The sequence below is a fragment of the Ursus maritimus genome, unplaced genomic scaffold (genome assembly GCF_017311325.1).
Source record: "Ursus maritimus isolate PB19 unplaced genomic scaffold, ASM1731132v1 scaffold_6, whole genome shotgun sequence".
NCBI classification, from domain to species: domain Eukaryota; kingdom Metazoa; phylum Chordata; class Mammalia; order Carnivora; family Ursidae; genus Ursus; species Ursus maritimus.
This window is the reverse complement of record NW_024426774.1, coordinates 75,309,544-75,324,457: the sequence shown is the minus strand read 5'-3', so window position 1 is coordinate 75,324,457 and position 14,914 is coordinate 75,309,544. Positions and strand designations below refer to the sequence as shown.

Below are 14,914 nucleotides of genomic sequence, written 5' to 3'. Positions count from 1 at the left end.
TGAAGTTGTTTGATGAGATGTGAGAGTAGAACAAAGCAATTGTCCTAATTGAATGTAAAATGTGAATCAGTAACCAAGATTAGTGTATTAGTTTTAAATAGGCATTTGACTATTTCAACTATATTTCTATACATTTAAATATTCTAGACTTGTTTTTGAAGTTACTTGCTGGAAAAATTTGGAACTGCCTGATACTAGGGGTCATCTTTCCTCTGGGCATGCACAGTGCTTAGGTTTGAGTGTGGGCACCTCTTTCAGAAAGGGAAGTTAGACGTCAGTGTAGTTCTGTGCTTTGTCTAGTTTTCCCTCCAGCTTCCCTAAAACCCTGAAGGCATAAAACATGTCTTTTCTGTTCACCAGTGTGTTCCCTGGGTTAGTATAGTATCTGGAACACAATAAAAGCTCAACAAATATTTGGTGAGTCAGTCCTGTCTTTCCAGATACTCTTGCTGTTTCTTCATGGGTAGAAAGAAGAAAGCTTGTAGGATTTAAATACATGAAAAACCTATGTATTAAAATAAGTGAAAATTGCTTAGCAGGTAACTAGAAGTGATAACATGAAATTAAGAAAAGGAAAAAAAATGTAGGATATTAGAATCACCTTGTGACTTGAAAATTTTATGAGAGGAGATTCTGGGGAGGAAGTCTTTGCATACATTTATGATCCCTGATCTTTGTCAACTCCCAGCTGAATTGGTGAAAATTCCAAGCATAAATAACACGTGATGGTGCCCAAGCATATGGGATTAACTGGCACTTTGAAACACCACAGTTTAAGTATTTTGAAGATATCATTTGTTTGTTCATGTATTTTTTAAAGATTTATTTATTTTGGAGGTAGAGCTGGGGGATGGGCAGAGGAAGAGGGAGGGAGACTCTCTAGCAGACCCCCCACTGAGCGCAGAGCCTGATGCGGGGCTCGATCTCACAATCCTGAGATCGTGACCTGAGCCAAAATTAAGAGTTGGACACTTCACCAGCTGAGCCACCCAGGCGCCCTGAAGATATCTTTTAAAATTTCAAAAGTGAGCTTTCAGGTGTCTGTCCTACAGAAATGAAAAGCACTAATATGTACATATAAGCATAGTTATTGCATCATGGTTTGCACTGATGAAAAATGAGAAACGAGCTGGATGTTTGCCTATGATCAGGGAAGAATTGAATGAATTGTTTTACATTGATATCATGGAATATTATGCACCTACTAAATATTTACTAACCTGGAAAGATATCCATCATGTATTAAGAGAGAAAAGACAGTGTGATAACGTGATCCCTTATTTATAAAAATGTAAATGTGGCTGGGAACCCTAAGTACATGTGGGTCTTTTCTGTATGGCCATCAAGAAGGTGTCGAATGGGTGCACACCCAACCCTTCACATTGGTTACCTCAGCTCGGAGGCTGGAGGGCAGAGAAGGAAAGCTACTGGCTTTTTGACTTAGTATATATGTATTATGTAAAAATTAAAAAAATTTAAAGGCTTACTAAAACTCTTTTCCTTTGAAAAGTAAAAAGGACAATGTGAGATCATGTTGGTCACTATGAAAGGAGTGGGGCTGTGATTGCCTACAGCAAGGGAGTGGTTCAGGTGACTTGCTATGTGCCTCTCCCCTTTTATTGTCCTCATTGTCTTTTACTGAAATTTATTTTGGTATTTTCATCATTTTTGACCATTGTTTTTCCTTGACTGGCAATTTAAAAGAATGCTTGAGTCTTCTTATGATAAAGAATGTCCTTTTATCTGAATCTTTCCATCTCTTTCTGATTTATTAATCTGATTGTTCAATTTTCTTTAGCTTGAAGATGACATTATTGTCAAACAGAATTACTTTAACACTATAAAAAATTTTGCACTTCAACTTTCTTCTGAGGAATGGATGATACTAGAGTTCTCCCAGCTGGGCTTCATTGGTAAGAAAAGTGTCAGATTTATCTACTCTCCAGAAATAACTGTGACTCTTGGAATCTGAAACTATTTTTTTTTTACCTTAAAATTGTCTTTCTTTTCCTCTGCAAATGGATTGCTTTAGAGGAAATTTAATTTAGGTAAACCTCTACATACGAAATGATGAACGTCACGCCAAAATAATATTTGGATACTTCTAGGATTGCGGTATTTTCTGTGGAGTACGTGCAGCCAGCCAGCCATGGTCCTGAGCATGTCTGATTTCTTCTCTCATCCCTCCATTCACTCTTTTACGGCCCAGTGCTTTCGCAGGATTGGGGTTCTTTTAAAAAGAACGCCACGCTAAATGTTTTCTAGTATGAATTCCTGGCGTTTGGTGTAGTCCTCGAAGTTCTTGTTCAGTGATTAACTCGTAACCATTTGTTGCTTTCATAGACTCATTAAGGTGCTCATTCAAAAAAATTTTTTCCACTAAAATCCCTAGATTCTGCAATTAAAGAGAACATGTTTAAAGTTGCAGAATTGCAGGAGTTTACAGGTTTTAGAAAACACCCAGAGGATAACATTTCACTTTCTATAGTACTTTAAAACTTTAAGTATTAGAGGCTGGGCCTTTGGCCTTGTTGGTCGTTTATCCCAAAACTTAGGAGTCAAAAAATGTCTTCACTTGTGAAAGTTTCATTAAAGACAGAATAAGGAGACCTTGTTTTTCGCATTTATTGATTTGGTTAATTTTTTTTTTTTTTTTACCTAAACCTAAAAGAACCCAAAGTCCCCCCCCTTTTTTTTTAATGGGAAGAATTTTAATAAGACGTGAAGGAAAAATCTCTGACTTGGTTCTTGAATCCTTCGAGCCAGTAGCTGTATGATAGTTTTTATAATGGAGAAAGTCGGGAGTTCAGTAGTTCTGTTTATACCCAGGTGTCAACTCAGAATGTTAGCTAAAGCAGCTTTGTTTGCTCTTGGTAAGACAAGTGGGGAAGTTATTCCTAATGACGTCTATTTGAAAGCACAAGCTTTAATGTGTTTGTTGTACAGATCTCATTTATTTAAGCCTTTTTGTTGGTTGGTTTCTTTATAACAGCTATTGACGGAGAATGTTTTTTCAGGTAAAATGTTTCAAGCACCAGACCTCACCCTGATTGTGGAATTCATATTTATGTTCTATAAGGAGAAACCCATTGATTGGCTCTTGGACCATATTCTCTGGGTAAAAGTCTGCAACCCTGAGAAAGATGCAGTAAGTTGATTTCTTGTGAGGGTAGATGTAAGAGTGCTGACAAAAAAATGACCCCCGTCTTTGGCCCGTCATTTTGTTCACATTCAGTCCATGACCTCTCTCGGCTACGTGCTCAGGGCTCGTGATGATTAATACGCACATAGGTTAGAAATGCCACCTTAGGCTGCGATGGAGAGAGCTTGCTTTGGTCTCCCGTGTGTCTGTTAGAGATGATGGCGTCTTTCGCCCTTCCTGACACACAGGTGGTACTAGGAGATCTAATCAAAGGTTAGCTGTCAACTAGGTGCATGCAAACCCTTTGATCTCACTACAGGGTCCTTGTCACTACGGTGTGTCCTCTTCTCTATCATATCTGTGGACCACGGTCCAGACCTTGCAGAGAATAACTGCATGGTCGGTTCGTCGTCCCACCCAATTCTCCCCCCACATACGCATCATCAGTTACCTTGACTAAAGCTCTGCTTTCTCAGTTTGAGGGATACTTTACTGTCCCTCCCCTACCTTCTAACAGGGGAAGAGGCTTCTTTTTTTGGATCTCATCAAAGTGGCTTTCAGGGAGCCAGATTTTGTAAATGAACAGTTAAATAGATAGCTGACTGAAAACAGTGTTTTCACTTAACATTTGAAGTGCTTGCCTGCTCTCCTGAACTGACAAAAAGTTCCTAAATTAGAGGGACTTTTAAAGAACAGTGGAAAATCCTGTAAATCAGTGAAGTCTACCTTTCTTTAAATTGTAGATAAATGTTGGCGATGTCTTTAGGCTCTGGTACTTCGTTACTGTGGGCTATAGATGTTCTCCTATCTGTCCTGGGGGGGGGGGTATTTCAGCTTTCTTCACACTCTCTGTCACCTTTCTTTTTTCAAATACTTTTGGGACAATATCAGGCCCCAACACATCTGCAAATAAGAAATAAAATAGAAGTAATATTTTATACCAAAACAATGGCAAGTCAAAAAGTACTTTTTAGTATATTACTGGCAAGAAACCAGTGTTCATACTAATTGCTGACCTTTGGGGTGATGGTAGCAAGTAAGTAAACGATTATTTTTGTTTAATCGTGTTATTTCCATAGAAATCTTATTGTAAAAAGTAATTAGATGTGCTTTCCTCATCCAATTTGAATTGTACCTCTGGGAAAAAAATAAGTATTTGGTGTAAGCATAAGTGTGAATACACATTCTTAAAAATAAGTCATTTTCAAAACATAGTAACAGGAAATCCTTATTATGGGGATGTGCCTTTATAGAGATGACTTAACATTCATTCTACAAACATTTAATTTGACTTCATGACCTTAGTATATTATCTAGAATAGTTTGATCATCCTACCTGCCACTTAGTTTTTAGGACCCTGCCTTCTGGTGTTTATAAGCTATTGTTACATTCCTTTGTTTTGTTTTGTTTGTCTTTAAACCACTTTCTTAGAGTGAATCATGGAATGTAGCCAAATAGCAAAGTAGCTACTTTCCAACGATGATTGAACATATAAATTGATTTGCACAATTCATTTTTATGATGTAAGTCCTGACCTGTATTTTCTTTGTGATTTACAGGCATTTTTATTGTGGGACATATGAAAATTCATGTGATCTTTATGCTCCTACAGTAAACTTGCATTCAGTCGGTCCTGTGCAATATTTTATCTCCTATAGGGCTAGGGTCTGAAATGAGTCTGGGAGGTGAGAATCTCTGATGGGGAAAATTAAAGCCATTTAAATCATCTGTAAATTTTAGCACACAGCCCTTTGGCCAGTTTGATCTGACTATTCTGTCACTGCTCCTTAGGCCATGGTTTTCCGTGGCCCATTAATTCTTTAGTCGCTTCCGCCAGGATGTCAGGGAAGCTGTCACCACATACTTACCTCCAGAACAATACCTCTTTGATGGTGGTCTGGAAGACCCCTCCGCGCACTCACACATTCTCCACAGGTTTCTCAACCCACTAGCACTCTTGAGGCACGAATGCATCCTTTGCTTTATTGAGAGGCTCCGTCTTGGGCGCCGTTGGCTCTCTTCTTCCCCTCCCCCCCCCCGCACCCCTGCTCTTCTCCTTTACTCTCCCTTCCTTCCTTTCTCTCGCCTCCGCTTGAGTAGTCAAATCTGTGTAAACAGAGTATGTTCTATTACCTCTACTCTGGAGTTAGCAAGAACGGTGATGAAGTAAAACCTCTTGAGAAAAATTAAGCATTTTAGTACCCAGAAAATTATTGGAGGCCTTTCCACGTGGAAATGTCTTACAAATAAAGGCATACAAGTAGGCCTAGAACTTGTAAACGTCACTGAAAACGAGAGGAGTTGATAAAAGCCTGACAGGATAGCTGGGGCTATCTTGAAGTACCGAGTTAACACGCAGGGAGAGCCCTGCTGGCATCATGGGGTTCACACGCCAGGACCAAGCGTGAGGACAGGTTGCGATCTGAAGTCTGGCCCCGGGGGCACTTCGCGTGGAAACACGAGTGTCCCGTAACTGTGCTGAGTTGAATTGTGGAACCTGAATTACCATGTACTTGCAATGGTCAAGCTGTTGCCTTGCATTTTCACATTACTTCAGTGAAACAAAATGTTCCTCTTACTATTTGGAAATTCTTCATTATATTATCGATTAAAGATATTCTGTATATTTGAACCAAACCTCGAGTTTATAGCGTGTGCATTTTAATATTAAAAGTCAAATGTTCATTTTGACATACACTGAAGATGGTTGAAATTAAATCCTTACCTCTTCTCTTGGTTGTGCTTATTTTAAATTTCCATATCGAATCAGTTTATCAAGTAGGTAGCGAATCTCTTAGTGTCTTAAAGAGGACCCTAAAAATTATGACTGGGAATTATGAGATGAAGTTGGATTTTCTTTTCAATATTCTTTAAAAGGACTTCTGGAAGGGGCACCTGGGTGACCCAGTCGGTTGAGCGTCCTACTCTTGGGTTCAGCTCAGGTCATGATCTCACGGTTGTGGGATCGAGCCCCACATCGGGCTCCATGCTGGGTGTGGAGCCTGCTTAAGATTCTCCCTCTCCCTCTCCCTCTGCCCCCTACCCCCACTCTGTCTTAAAAAAAAAATAAAATTAATAGAAGGATTTCTGGATTTTCTGATGAGGACAAGATTTCACTTTGTAATGTGACACTAAACATGATTTTTTTTTTCAATATTTAGAAACATTGTGATAGACAGAAAGCAAATCTACGAATTCGCTTCAGACCTTCCCTTTTCCAACATGTTGGGCTGCATTCTTCTCTATCAGGAAAAATTCAGAAACTCACGGTTGGTGATTTAATTTTATTTTTCTCATGCGCGTACAGTTTGTCATTTAGGGTATAGCCATTGATTGCTCTTCTTAAGTATAAATACACTATGTTGTGTTTAACAGCCTACGTGTCTCTCCTCCTAGGATAAAGATTACATGAAACCATTACTTCTCAAAATCCACGTAAACCCACCTGCGGAGATATCTACTTCTTTGAAGGTCTATCAAGGACATACACTGGAGAAAACTTACATGGGGGAGGATTTCTTCTGGGCTATAACCCCAGTAGCGGGAGACTACATCTTGTTCAAATTTGATAAGCCAGTCAATGTAGAAAGGTTGGTGACTGTTGACATCTATTTGGTCCTAACGATGCTACACCTCTTATTCGTAGTGTGATTTATGATGGATTTTTTGTGTGTATAACAGATGTGAGGAGACAGTGGGTCCCAAATGTTAGGTTATAAAATACACTTCCTACAACTTGGTAGTAAAATGGGTGTGTGGTTTTCAGATATGACATTAGCCCCTGGCATGTTTGGTAAATTCTTTTGGTATTGTTGAACATATATTTAGTATAGTTTTTTAGTACTTTAATGTAAAACTCTCCCTCACAATATAAAATTAGTTGTCATGTCCTTATTCTAGAATATCTTCTGGGATTTGACTGAGAACGAGTCAGTTACCTAGCAAATTGGCTGAAATTATCAATTTGACAGACTATGACCATCCCCAGTCAGTGATTTTACAAATGCTGGCTTGCTTTTAGCCCATGGTGGAAGAATTTATAACCTTTCTGTGTTTTTCAGAATTTATGTTCATTTTACAAAATTTAGGACTCTTTTCTCCCTGTTTTTTAACAGTCATGATTCCTCTACCTCCCCTCAGTTTTGGGTGTATCCCCCAGACTGTACTCTGTCTGTGGTACACTTAAATGTGATCCCCGAGTGGAGTATAATTCTGTAGCCTGTGGCGCGTTGTGTCATGTATTCTCGTGTGAGGGCTCTCCAGTTTTTAGAACCCACCAAAGATCATTTGGAATCATTCTGTTTAAAGTTGCCAGAAATAATGCATAGTTATGTTATTAATTTTATTTTATTACTCTAAACTGATTCTAAAGAGGAATTTAAGTGTGTAAAAATGTTTTGGGCAATGGGAATATCACTGGAAAAACAAAAATACTTTTGAGTACTATTTTGCATTTGTGAGTATATAATATTTTGTTGTTATTTAATGTTCATTTTTTTGCTAGTGTGATACTCAGCACCCTGAGGTAATATTTACCACACTTAAAAGAGTCTAGGGGCACCGGCCTGGCTCAGTTCGTTGAACATCTGACTCTTGATCTCAGCTCAGGTCTTGATCCTCAAGGTCGTGGGTTCAGGCCCCTTTATGGGCTTCATGCTGGGTGTGGAGCCTACATGAGAAAGAGTCATCATAAATATTTGATATGAGGTTAATATCCAAAATATACAAAGAACTTACGCAACTTAACACCAAAAAAACCCCAAACGATTTGATTAAAAAATGGGACAGAGGACCTGAATAGACATTTTTCCAACAGATGAATGAAAAGATGTTCGGCACCAGTAAGCATCAGGGAGCTGCAGTGAGATACCATCTTACCTCAGGTAGAACGGCTAAAATCAGAACGACAAGAAATAACACGCGTTGGCGAGGGTGTGGAGAAAGGGAATCCCTCATGCACTGTTGGTGGGAATGTAAATTGGTGCAACCACTGTGGAAAACAGTATGGAGGGTCCTCAAAAAAATTAAAAATGGAAATACAACCTGATCCAATAACTCCACTGATGGGTATTTATCTAAAGAAAAGGAAAACCCTAATTCAAAAAGATACTTACACCTCTCTGTTCACTGCAGCATTATTTACAATAGCCAAGATAGGGAAGCAACCCAAGTGCCATCAGTAGACAGATGGATAAGGAAGATGTGGTATATGTACCCACAAGGGAATACTACACGGCCACATAAAGGATGAGATCTTGCCGTTTGTGACAACGTGGATGGACCTAGAGGGTATTGAGCTAAGTGAAATAAATCAGCCTGAGAAAGAAAAAATACCGTATAATTCCACTCCAGAATCTTAAAACAACCCACAAGTAAACAAAAAGTAGAATCAGACTTGTGAATTCAGAACACAAACTGGTAGCCAGAGGTGGGGGGGGGGTTGGGCACAGTGGTGAAGGGGAGAGGTAGGCGCGGGAATATAGTCAGTGATAGTGTGATGGCTCCGTATGGTGACAGATGGGAGCTGTGCTTGTGAGCACAGACTAACATACAGAGATGTTGAATCACTGTGTTGTATACCTGACACGAATGTGACGTGTGTGTCAGCTACACTCAATTTTAAAGAGTCATCCTAGAATCAGAAACAATATTTTTCACCTCCATAAATCAGAATAGTCTCAGACCATGTCTGTCGGTTTGTTTTTAGCAAGTTAAACTAGTGCCAGCAAAGAATCTGCTAAAGAACTCATGTATTGGCGATCACATTTCTTACCAAATATATTTACAGTAAACTTTATAAAGTAATATTTGCGTGACCCTACTGAGGACCCATTTCTAGTAAAACACAATTCTTTTAAAATCATAGTACCTCTGAATTTTCTTAGAGCTCACGGAGAGACCCACCTTGCCTAGAATAAAGGAATCACTTTTGACTTGCACAGTGACTTACTTGCTGAGAGGGGGAAAGCAGAAGTTGTATTTATCAATACAGAAATTAAGTGTTAGGGAAAATATTTTCTGACTATATAACATGATATGTTTTGATTACACAAATATGAAAAATGGGGGAAAAATCACAGCCCTAGAGACACCATCGTGACTGTATTGGCACTTTTTTTTTTTTTGTAATTCTGTGCACTTTCTACTTTGAAAGCCGTTATGGTCTGTATGTAATTTTATGTCTTATATTTTCCATCATAATTTGTCATGAGTGATTCATAAACATTTTAATAGTTGCACAGTATCCCCATTGCCGGGTTGTACCATCATTTACTTCTTCTGATTTTAAACTTTGTAGATCATATTGAGTTTTTCACTATGAATAATCACACGGTAAACACCTCTGCATCAGTCTGTCTAAATGGCAAATTCCGTCCATCGTTCTTCTCTTAAAAGTGGTTTCCCCTGTCTTGAGTTGTTGCATCTATAGCCGAGATCATGAGCGGCCCATAGTTACAGGAAGCCGCATTTCCAAGTCAAAGGTGTCTTTTAAAAAAAAAAAAAGATGTCTCTCATCTGAAAATGTTGGGATTAATTTTTGGTGTAGCTTAGAGGGAGCTTACCTTAGAGGGTGCCCTTCCCTGTGGAACGTTTGAAAATCCGGTCTTCGTCACAGGTGATTTTTGCCCACCAAGACCACACTGCATCATAAGCATACTGTAACTGCTCCTTGCGAGGACTTTTCATACTCCGGCTACATTGTCAGTTCTCTAAACTCCTTGCTACGGTCAGGTGAGGCCGGTGGGAATCTGCCCTGTCTAGAGGAAATTCAGGCTCAGGTAGAATTCTCAGGTCAATTTACTTTCAGGCTACTAACACTAAAATTATTTGTCTTGGATAAAGCTAGTCTTTGAACTTGCCATGGCTCATGGCTGTGCTGGTGAAAATGTCCTCCGATAGAAGATACAATATATAGATTCTGCAGCCTCAATTATCCCTCTTGAGACGTGTCTATATTTAAAAGTGTAAATAGCAGCATAAAACTGTCCTTTAAAAAAAAAATCTGTTAAATATTTATGTTAAGCAACGAACAAGCGCCTTCTGATGGAAGGAATTAACACATCCCCTAAGGGTCGCGTCCTTAAGTCTCCAAGTTCCCGAAGACGTACGCACCCTTGCTACGCGCTCTGGTGCCCTGCGCTCTGCAGGCAGAGGCTTGCTTAGAAAGCTCAGTCGGAGGTAAGGCCATCTTCTCGAATCTTCGTGAAGTCTGGTCTGACTCATACTTTTATTTTTATGTTTGCCTTTTCAGTTATTTGTTCCACAGCGGCAACCAAGAACATCCAGGAGATATTCTGCTAAACACAACTGTGGAAGTTTTGCCTTTTAAGGTATGCCTATTTTTTCCCCTAATTTTTCTTAAGAACTAAGACCAGGAAACTTGGTTTGAGGTTATTCTTGTTTATGAGGTGAAAGAAAACTCTCATGATTGCAGGACCTTAGTGGCGAGCAAGATTCTTTTTTTTTTTTTTTTAAATATGGAACACTTAGTATATTCTCCCATCTGTCTTATTCATAGAAAGAGCCTCCCTTTTGTTTCCTGTTGGAAAAGAACTTGGAAGTTCATACTAGGAAAATAAATGAATCATCATTTTACTTTAATGTTTAACTGCTGTTTATATTTTTGAGTCCCAAAATACCACGTGGTTTTAATACCTGTTGTTTAATATACAAAATTCATTTACTGGTCTTCAAGGAGTGCTTAGATTTCTTCCAAGTTAACACAGTTTTTGATTTTTAATAAAAAAAAATAGTGCCCTATTAAATTGGCTTAAATTTAAAATTAATTAAAATTTTAAATTTTCTGACAAATATATATATAGATTCAGATAGTTAAAAGACAAAAGACTATTTGTATTGATTAACTCTTTGAGGTTCAAGACTGAGATAACATTTTCTCTTTTTTAGAGATGGCTGTGCCACAAACGCCACTTTTATGTTTATTAAGATACACTGGATTTGTTTTAAATAGGAGTAATAATTTGTAAAGTTAATGTTTTTGTTCTATTTTAGAGTGAAGGTTTGGAAATAAGCAAAGAAACCAAAGACAAACGATTAGAAGATGGTTATTTCAGAATAGGTAATACCTCCTACTTTAATAAAATGTCCTTGACTTTTCTGGACTTACTCCCGGAGTAATTTTAAGTTCTTGTAGGATGTTAAGCACTTTAGGGTTACAGTTACCAGTGTCCTCCCAAGTCGTGCGCGTTCTCGGGTTTCAGGACATACTTTTACAGTCTTGACCCAACCAGGATTTCAGATCAAAGGTTCATTTGCCGGTTCCTCTTTCTCTCCCCCCTGCTGTTTCATGGTTGATCGTCACTGATAGATAATCGGCCTTCCGCCGCCTTCTGCGCTCTTACTGGGTGACCTTCGCTACTTGCAGGGTCCCAGCATCATCCCGGTGCTGGAACCTGTGCCTTAGCCCCTGCCTCCCTCCTGAGCTTTAGGTCTGTATTGAGATGCCTTCTTTTTCTTTCTTTCTTAATTTTTTTTTAAAGATTTTATTTATTTGAGAGAGAGAAAGAGTGTGCACAAGCAGGGGGAGGGGGGAGAGGGAGAAGCAGGCTGCCTGTGGAGCAGGGAGCCTGATGCGGGGCTCGATCCCATGACCCTGAGATCATGACCTGAGCCGGGGGCAGACGCCCGGGTGCCCCTTGAGATACTTTCTGACATGGCCACACGGCCATCTGCTCTGAGCATCTGTAACAGGGTCATGTCTTTTGGTCACCATGGTTGTTGCCGTCACTGTTCACCTGGTTGCCTAAGCCCCACCTTGGGAGACACCCTGAACACCCATCCCGCTTTTACTGTCCATTAGCGTAAACTCCGTCTGTCTGGGAATGCGTAGTCCCCTGGCCTGGGATGGTGCTCTCGGCCTCTGCCTCCGTGTCTGAGCGGAGAAGGACTGCGTCTCCCTGCGTCCTTCCGTTGGCTCTGCCCAGAGCCCCTGCAGTTACCTTCTAAAACGTCCGTGTTACCATGACGTTACCCTGGGGAGAGACCTTAACGACTTTCCATTATCACATTCCTTAGCGTCCATCCACGTTCACATCGTGTTTCCTTTGATTCTCAGTTTCCCTCGTCCTGAGACTCTTACGCTCCTTGCTTTCATGTGCAGCCGTGTCTCTGGCCATTTGCTCTACCTGATACTCCTCCTAATGAATGATTTCTTGCTTTCTGTTAAACCCTCTTCTCTGCTCTTCCTGCGGCACCTTTACTGGGTAGCCTTGCCGTGTCACAGTGCGGTCCCGTGTCACAGTTCAATCCAGTGTCACAGCGCGGTCCTGCGAGCTTGTGGGGGGAAGGGAGGGGGCGATGGCCCTCGGCTGTCTCCTGCAGTTAACATACGGCCTGTTATTGGAGAGTTAACATACGGCCTCAGTGAATGATGATATATTTTCTTTTTCTTAGAACAAATCAATGGTGTTCTTAGTGGTAGGCGGAAGAGAATATTGGTGAGTTTTCACTGGAGGTATACAGAACAGATACGCTCTGAAAACGGTCTCTGGAGCAGTTTTCACATTTGGTGTCATTGTTTCTGCTACAAGGCTTGCGTGATAACCCTAATTTTTGTGTAGTTTTGGTGGCTAGAGGAGTTTCATTATTTCATATTTGGGTTATATCTTAGCTCACTTCTAGAAATGTGCAAAAAATTGGCTGCCCATCCAAGACATTTATGAACCCTATTACTGGTCCGTTACTCAGTTTCTGAGACTGTCGTGTTCTGGATGAGGAAAGCCTAGGACGCTGACCGTCTGTATTAAGTATGGGCGGTAATTTGAAGATGACGACCGTCTAAAACATCCTCTCATACGTGTTTAGAACCAAAGAGAACTTGCAGATCAGCCAGCCTAGGACCTTGTGTAACGAGAAGGTGCAGCAGAAACAAAAAGCAACTGATTTTTTCAATCGAATGTAAAAAATTCCGCGCCCTTAAGTATGCTTCAGTGAATAGCGTCGCAGGCCTTCCTCGTACTGAAACAGCCATAACTGGTGAAAATTGCTTTCAAAAAAATACAGCAAATGGAGAGACATTCCTCATGAAAATCTGAATCGGTAGGAACATTGAGAGTGCGGCATTTGAGACCTGACCCACTGCATTCCCCACACTGCCCGAGCTCAGTGAGACCGAAGTGCTGCTGTCTACACTTACCAGTACGTTCCAGTGGTGAGGCGAAGACCTTGTCGGAGAAACACTGCAAGGACGGGATGGTGCGTGGCCAGGGCGCGGCCGGAGGGGCGCCGCACGGGGCGTGGAAGTCTCGGCCAGTGCCAGGATTTGGGAATTCCAGTCACTCTTCAGTAATTTCCTCCTTCCATTCCCCTTTCTTTCCTGTCTTTCAGTGCTGACCTACCAGGCCGTTGGGTCAGGGACAAAAATTAAATTTCTTGTTTGGAAAGCTAGGACAGGCACATGGTCCCAAATGCACATTTGAAAACATCGGCTTAAGTTTCCTTGGCTTTTCTCCCCCCCCATCCCGTGCTTCCCAGAGGCAATTCCTTTAACAACTTGTGTCCTTCCAGAAGTATTCTGTTCAGACTTCAAAATACGAGTATATTCTTTAAAGACACACAGTCACACACAAGTGAAAACGTGCTCTACAGCCTCTGTTCTGCATCTTTTCTGTGACCAAAGTACACATGGAGACACAAGGACGATGCACAGTCCAGATGCACAGAAGATACAAAGAGTAATGCAATGAGTACCTGTGCGCTGGCTTAACATTTGCCAATTCAGTTGTTCTTCCCGAATACCTTCTTTTCCTGTTCCGCGCAAGGGAACTGCTGTCCTAAGGTTTGTGGTTCCCGTTTGCATGAACGCTTTCACTACATACGTATGATGTACTCCTGAACGATGCACAGGGTTATTTTGCGTGTTCTTAAATTTGGGAGACACGATGGCCTTCTGTGGCGTACAGTTCGTTTCCTTTCTCCAGCATGAGAGTCAGCATGGGGACGTGTGCATCTAGGGCTCATTCACTTTCACTACGTGTAAATTTCCATGGGCGAATGTATCACTGTCCGTTCTCCTGTTTGGTTATAAAGTTTGTTTCCATTTCTTTTTTTTTTTTTTTTTCTTTGTTACTGACGATGCTGCTTTGAACAATTCTGCACACGTATGAGAGTTGCTCTGCGTTGGGGATGCAGCGCGTCTTTAGCTGCATTATCTTCAGTTTTACCTTATTCTTTGTATTCTTTCTTCAACTTTTAATTGGCTGCCTAGTATTCCCATGTATTAGCATAGCATAAATTATAGCCAGTCACCTAGTGATGGGTGGTTGTTTGAAGTTTTTGCTGCAATATATACTCTTTTCAGATGAGTGTGTATCCGCAGGATAAAATCCTGGGTGAAAAAAAATTTTTTTAAAGATTGATTGATTTTAGATAGCGTGTGCAAGCATGCAGGGGGAAGGAAGAGGGGGAGGGAAAGAGTCTTAAGCAGATTCCCCTGGAGCCCAGAGCCCAACACAGGGCTCAATCTCATGACCCTGAGATCACAACCTGAGCCAAAACCAGGAGTTGGTCGCTTAACTGACTGCACCACCCAGAGGTGCCCTGGGTGAAATTGTTTTAAAGAGGCCAGTTACATCTTTAGGTAATTATCTTTCTAATTAAATGAGCTCATCAGATGACAGTATAATATCTCATTAAAGTGTTTAAGTTTCACAGTATTTTTCAGCCCTCAATCCCTTGCCTAACTCAATACTTCGGTAATACTTTTTTGTAGCATATACTTCTTACCCCAGTCCAGCCCCAACATGGCCATA

The 14,914-nt window shown here is 40.6% G+C and overlaps 1 protein-coding gene across 5 annotated transcripts in view; it reads left to right on the top strand.

The window, feature by feature from the left end:
• The window catches only part of MGAT4A (alpha-1,3-mannosyl-glycoprotein 4-beta-N-acetylglucosaminyltransferase A), a 119,610-nt gene that overhangs the window by 96,553 nt on the left and 8,143 nt on the right, over window positions 1-14,914 (top strand). For all 5 annotated transcript variants that reach the window (XM_040623562.1, XM_008699786.2, XM_008699782.2 and 2 more), the window contains exons 9-14: window positions 1,799-1,913; window positions 3,018-3,148; window positions 6,305-6,412; window positions 6,540-6,733; window positions 10,396-10,474; window positions 11,157-11,223. In XM_040623562.1, coding sequence (XP_040479496.1) covers window positions 1,799-1,913; window positions 3,018-3,148; window positions 6,305-6,412; window positions 6,540-6,733; window positions 10,396-10,474; window positions 11,157-11,223 — 694 coding nt within the window. The remainder of the gene's footprint in view (window positions 1-1,798; window positions 1,914-3,017; window positions 3,149-6,304; window positions 6,413-6,539; window positions 6,734-10,395; window positions 10,475-11,156; window positions 11,224-14,914) is intronic.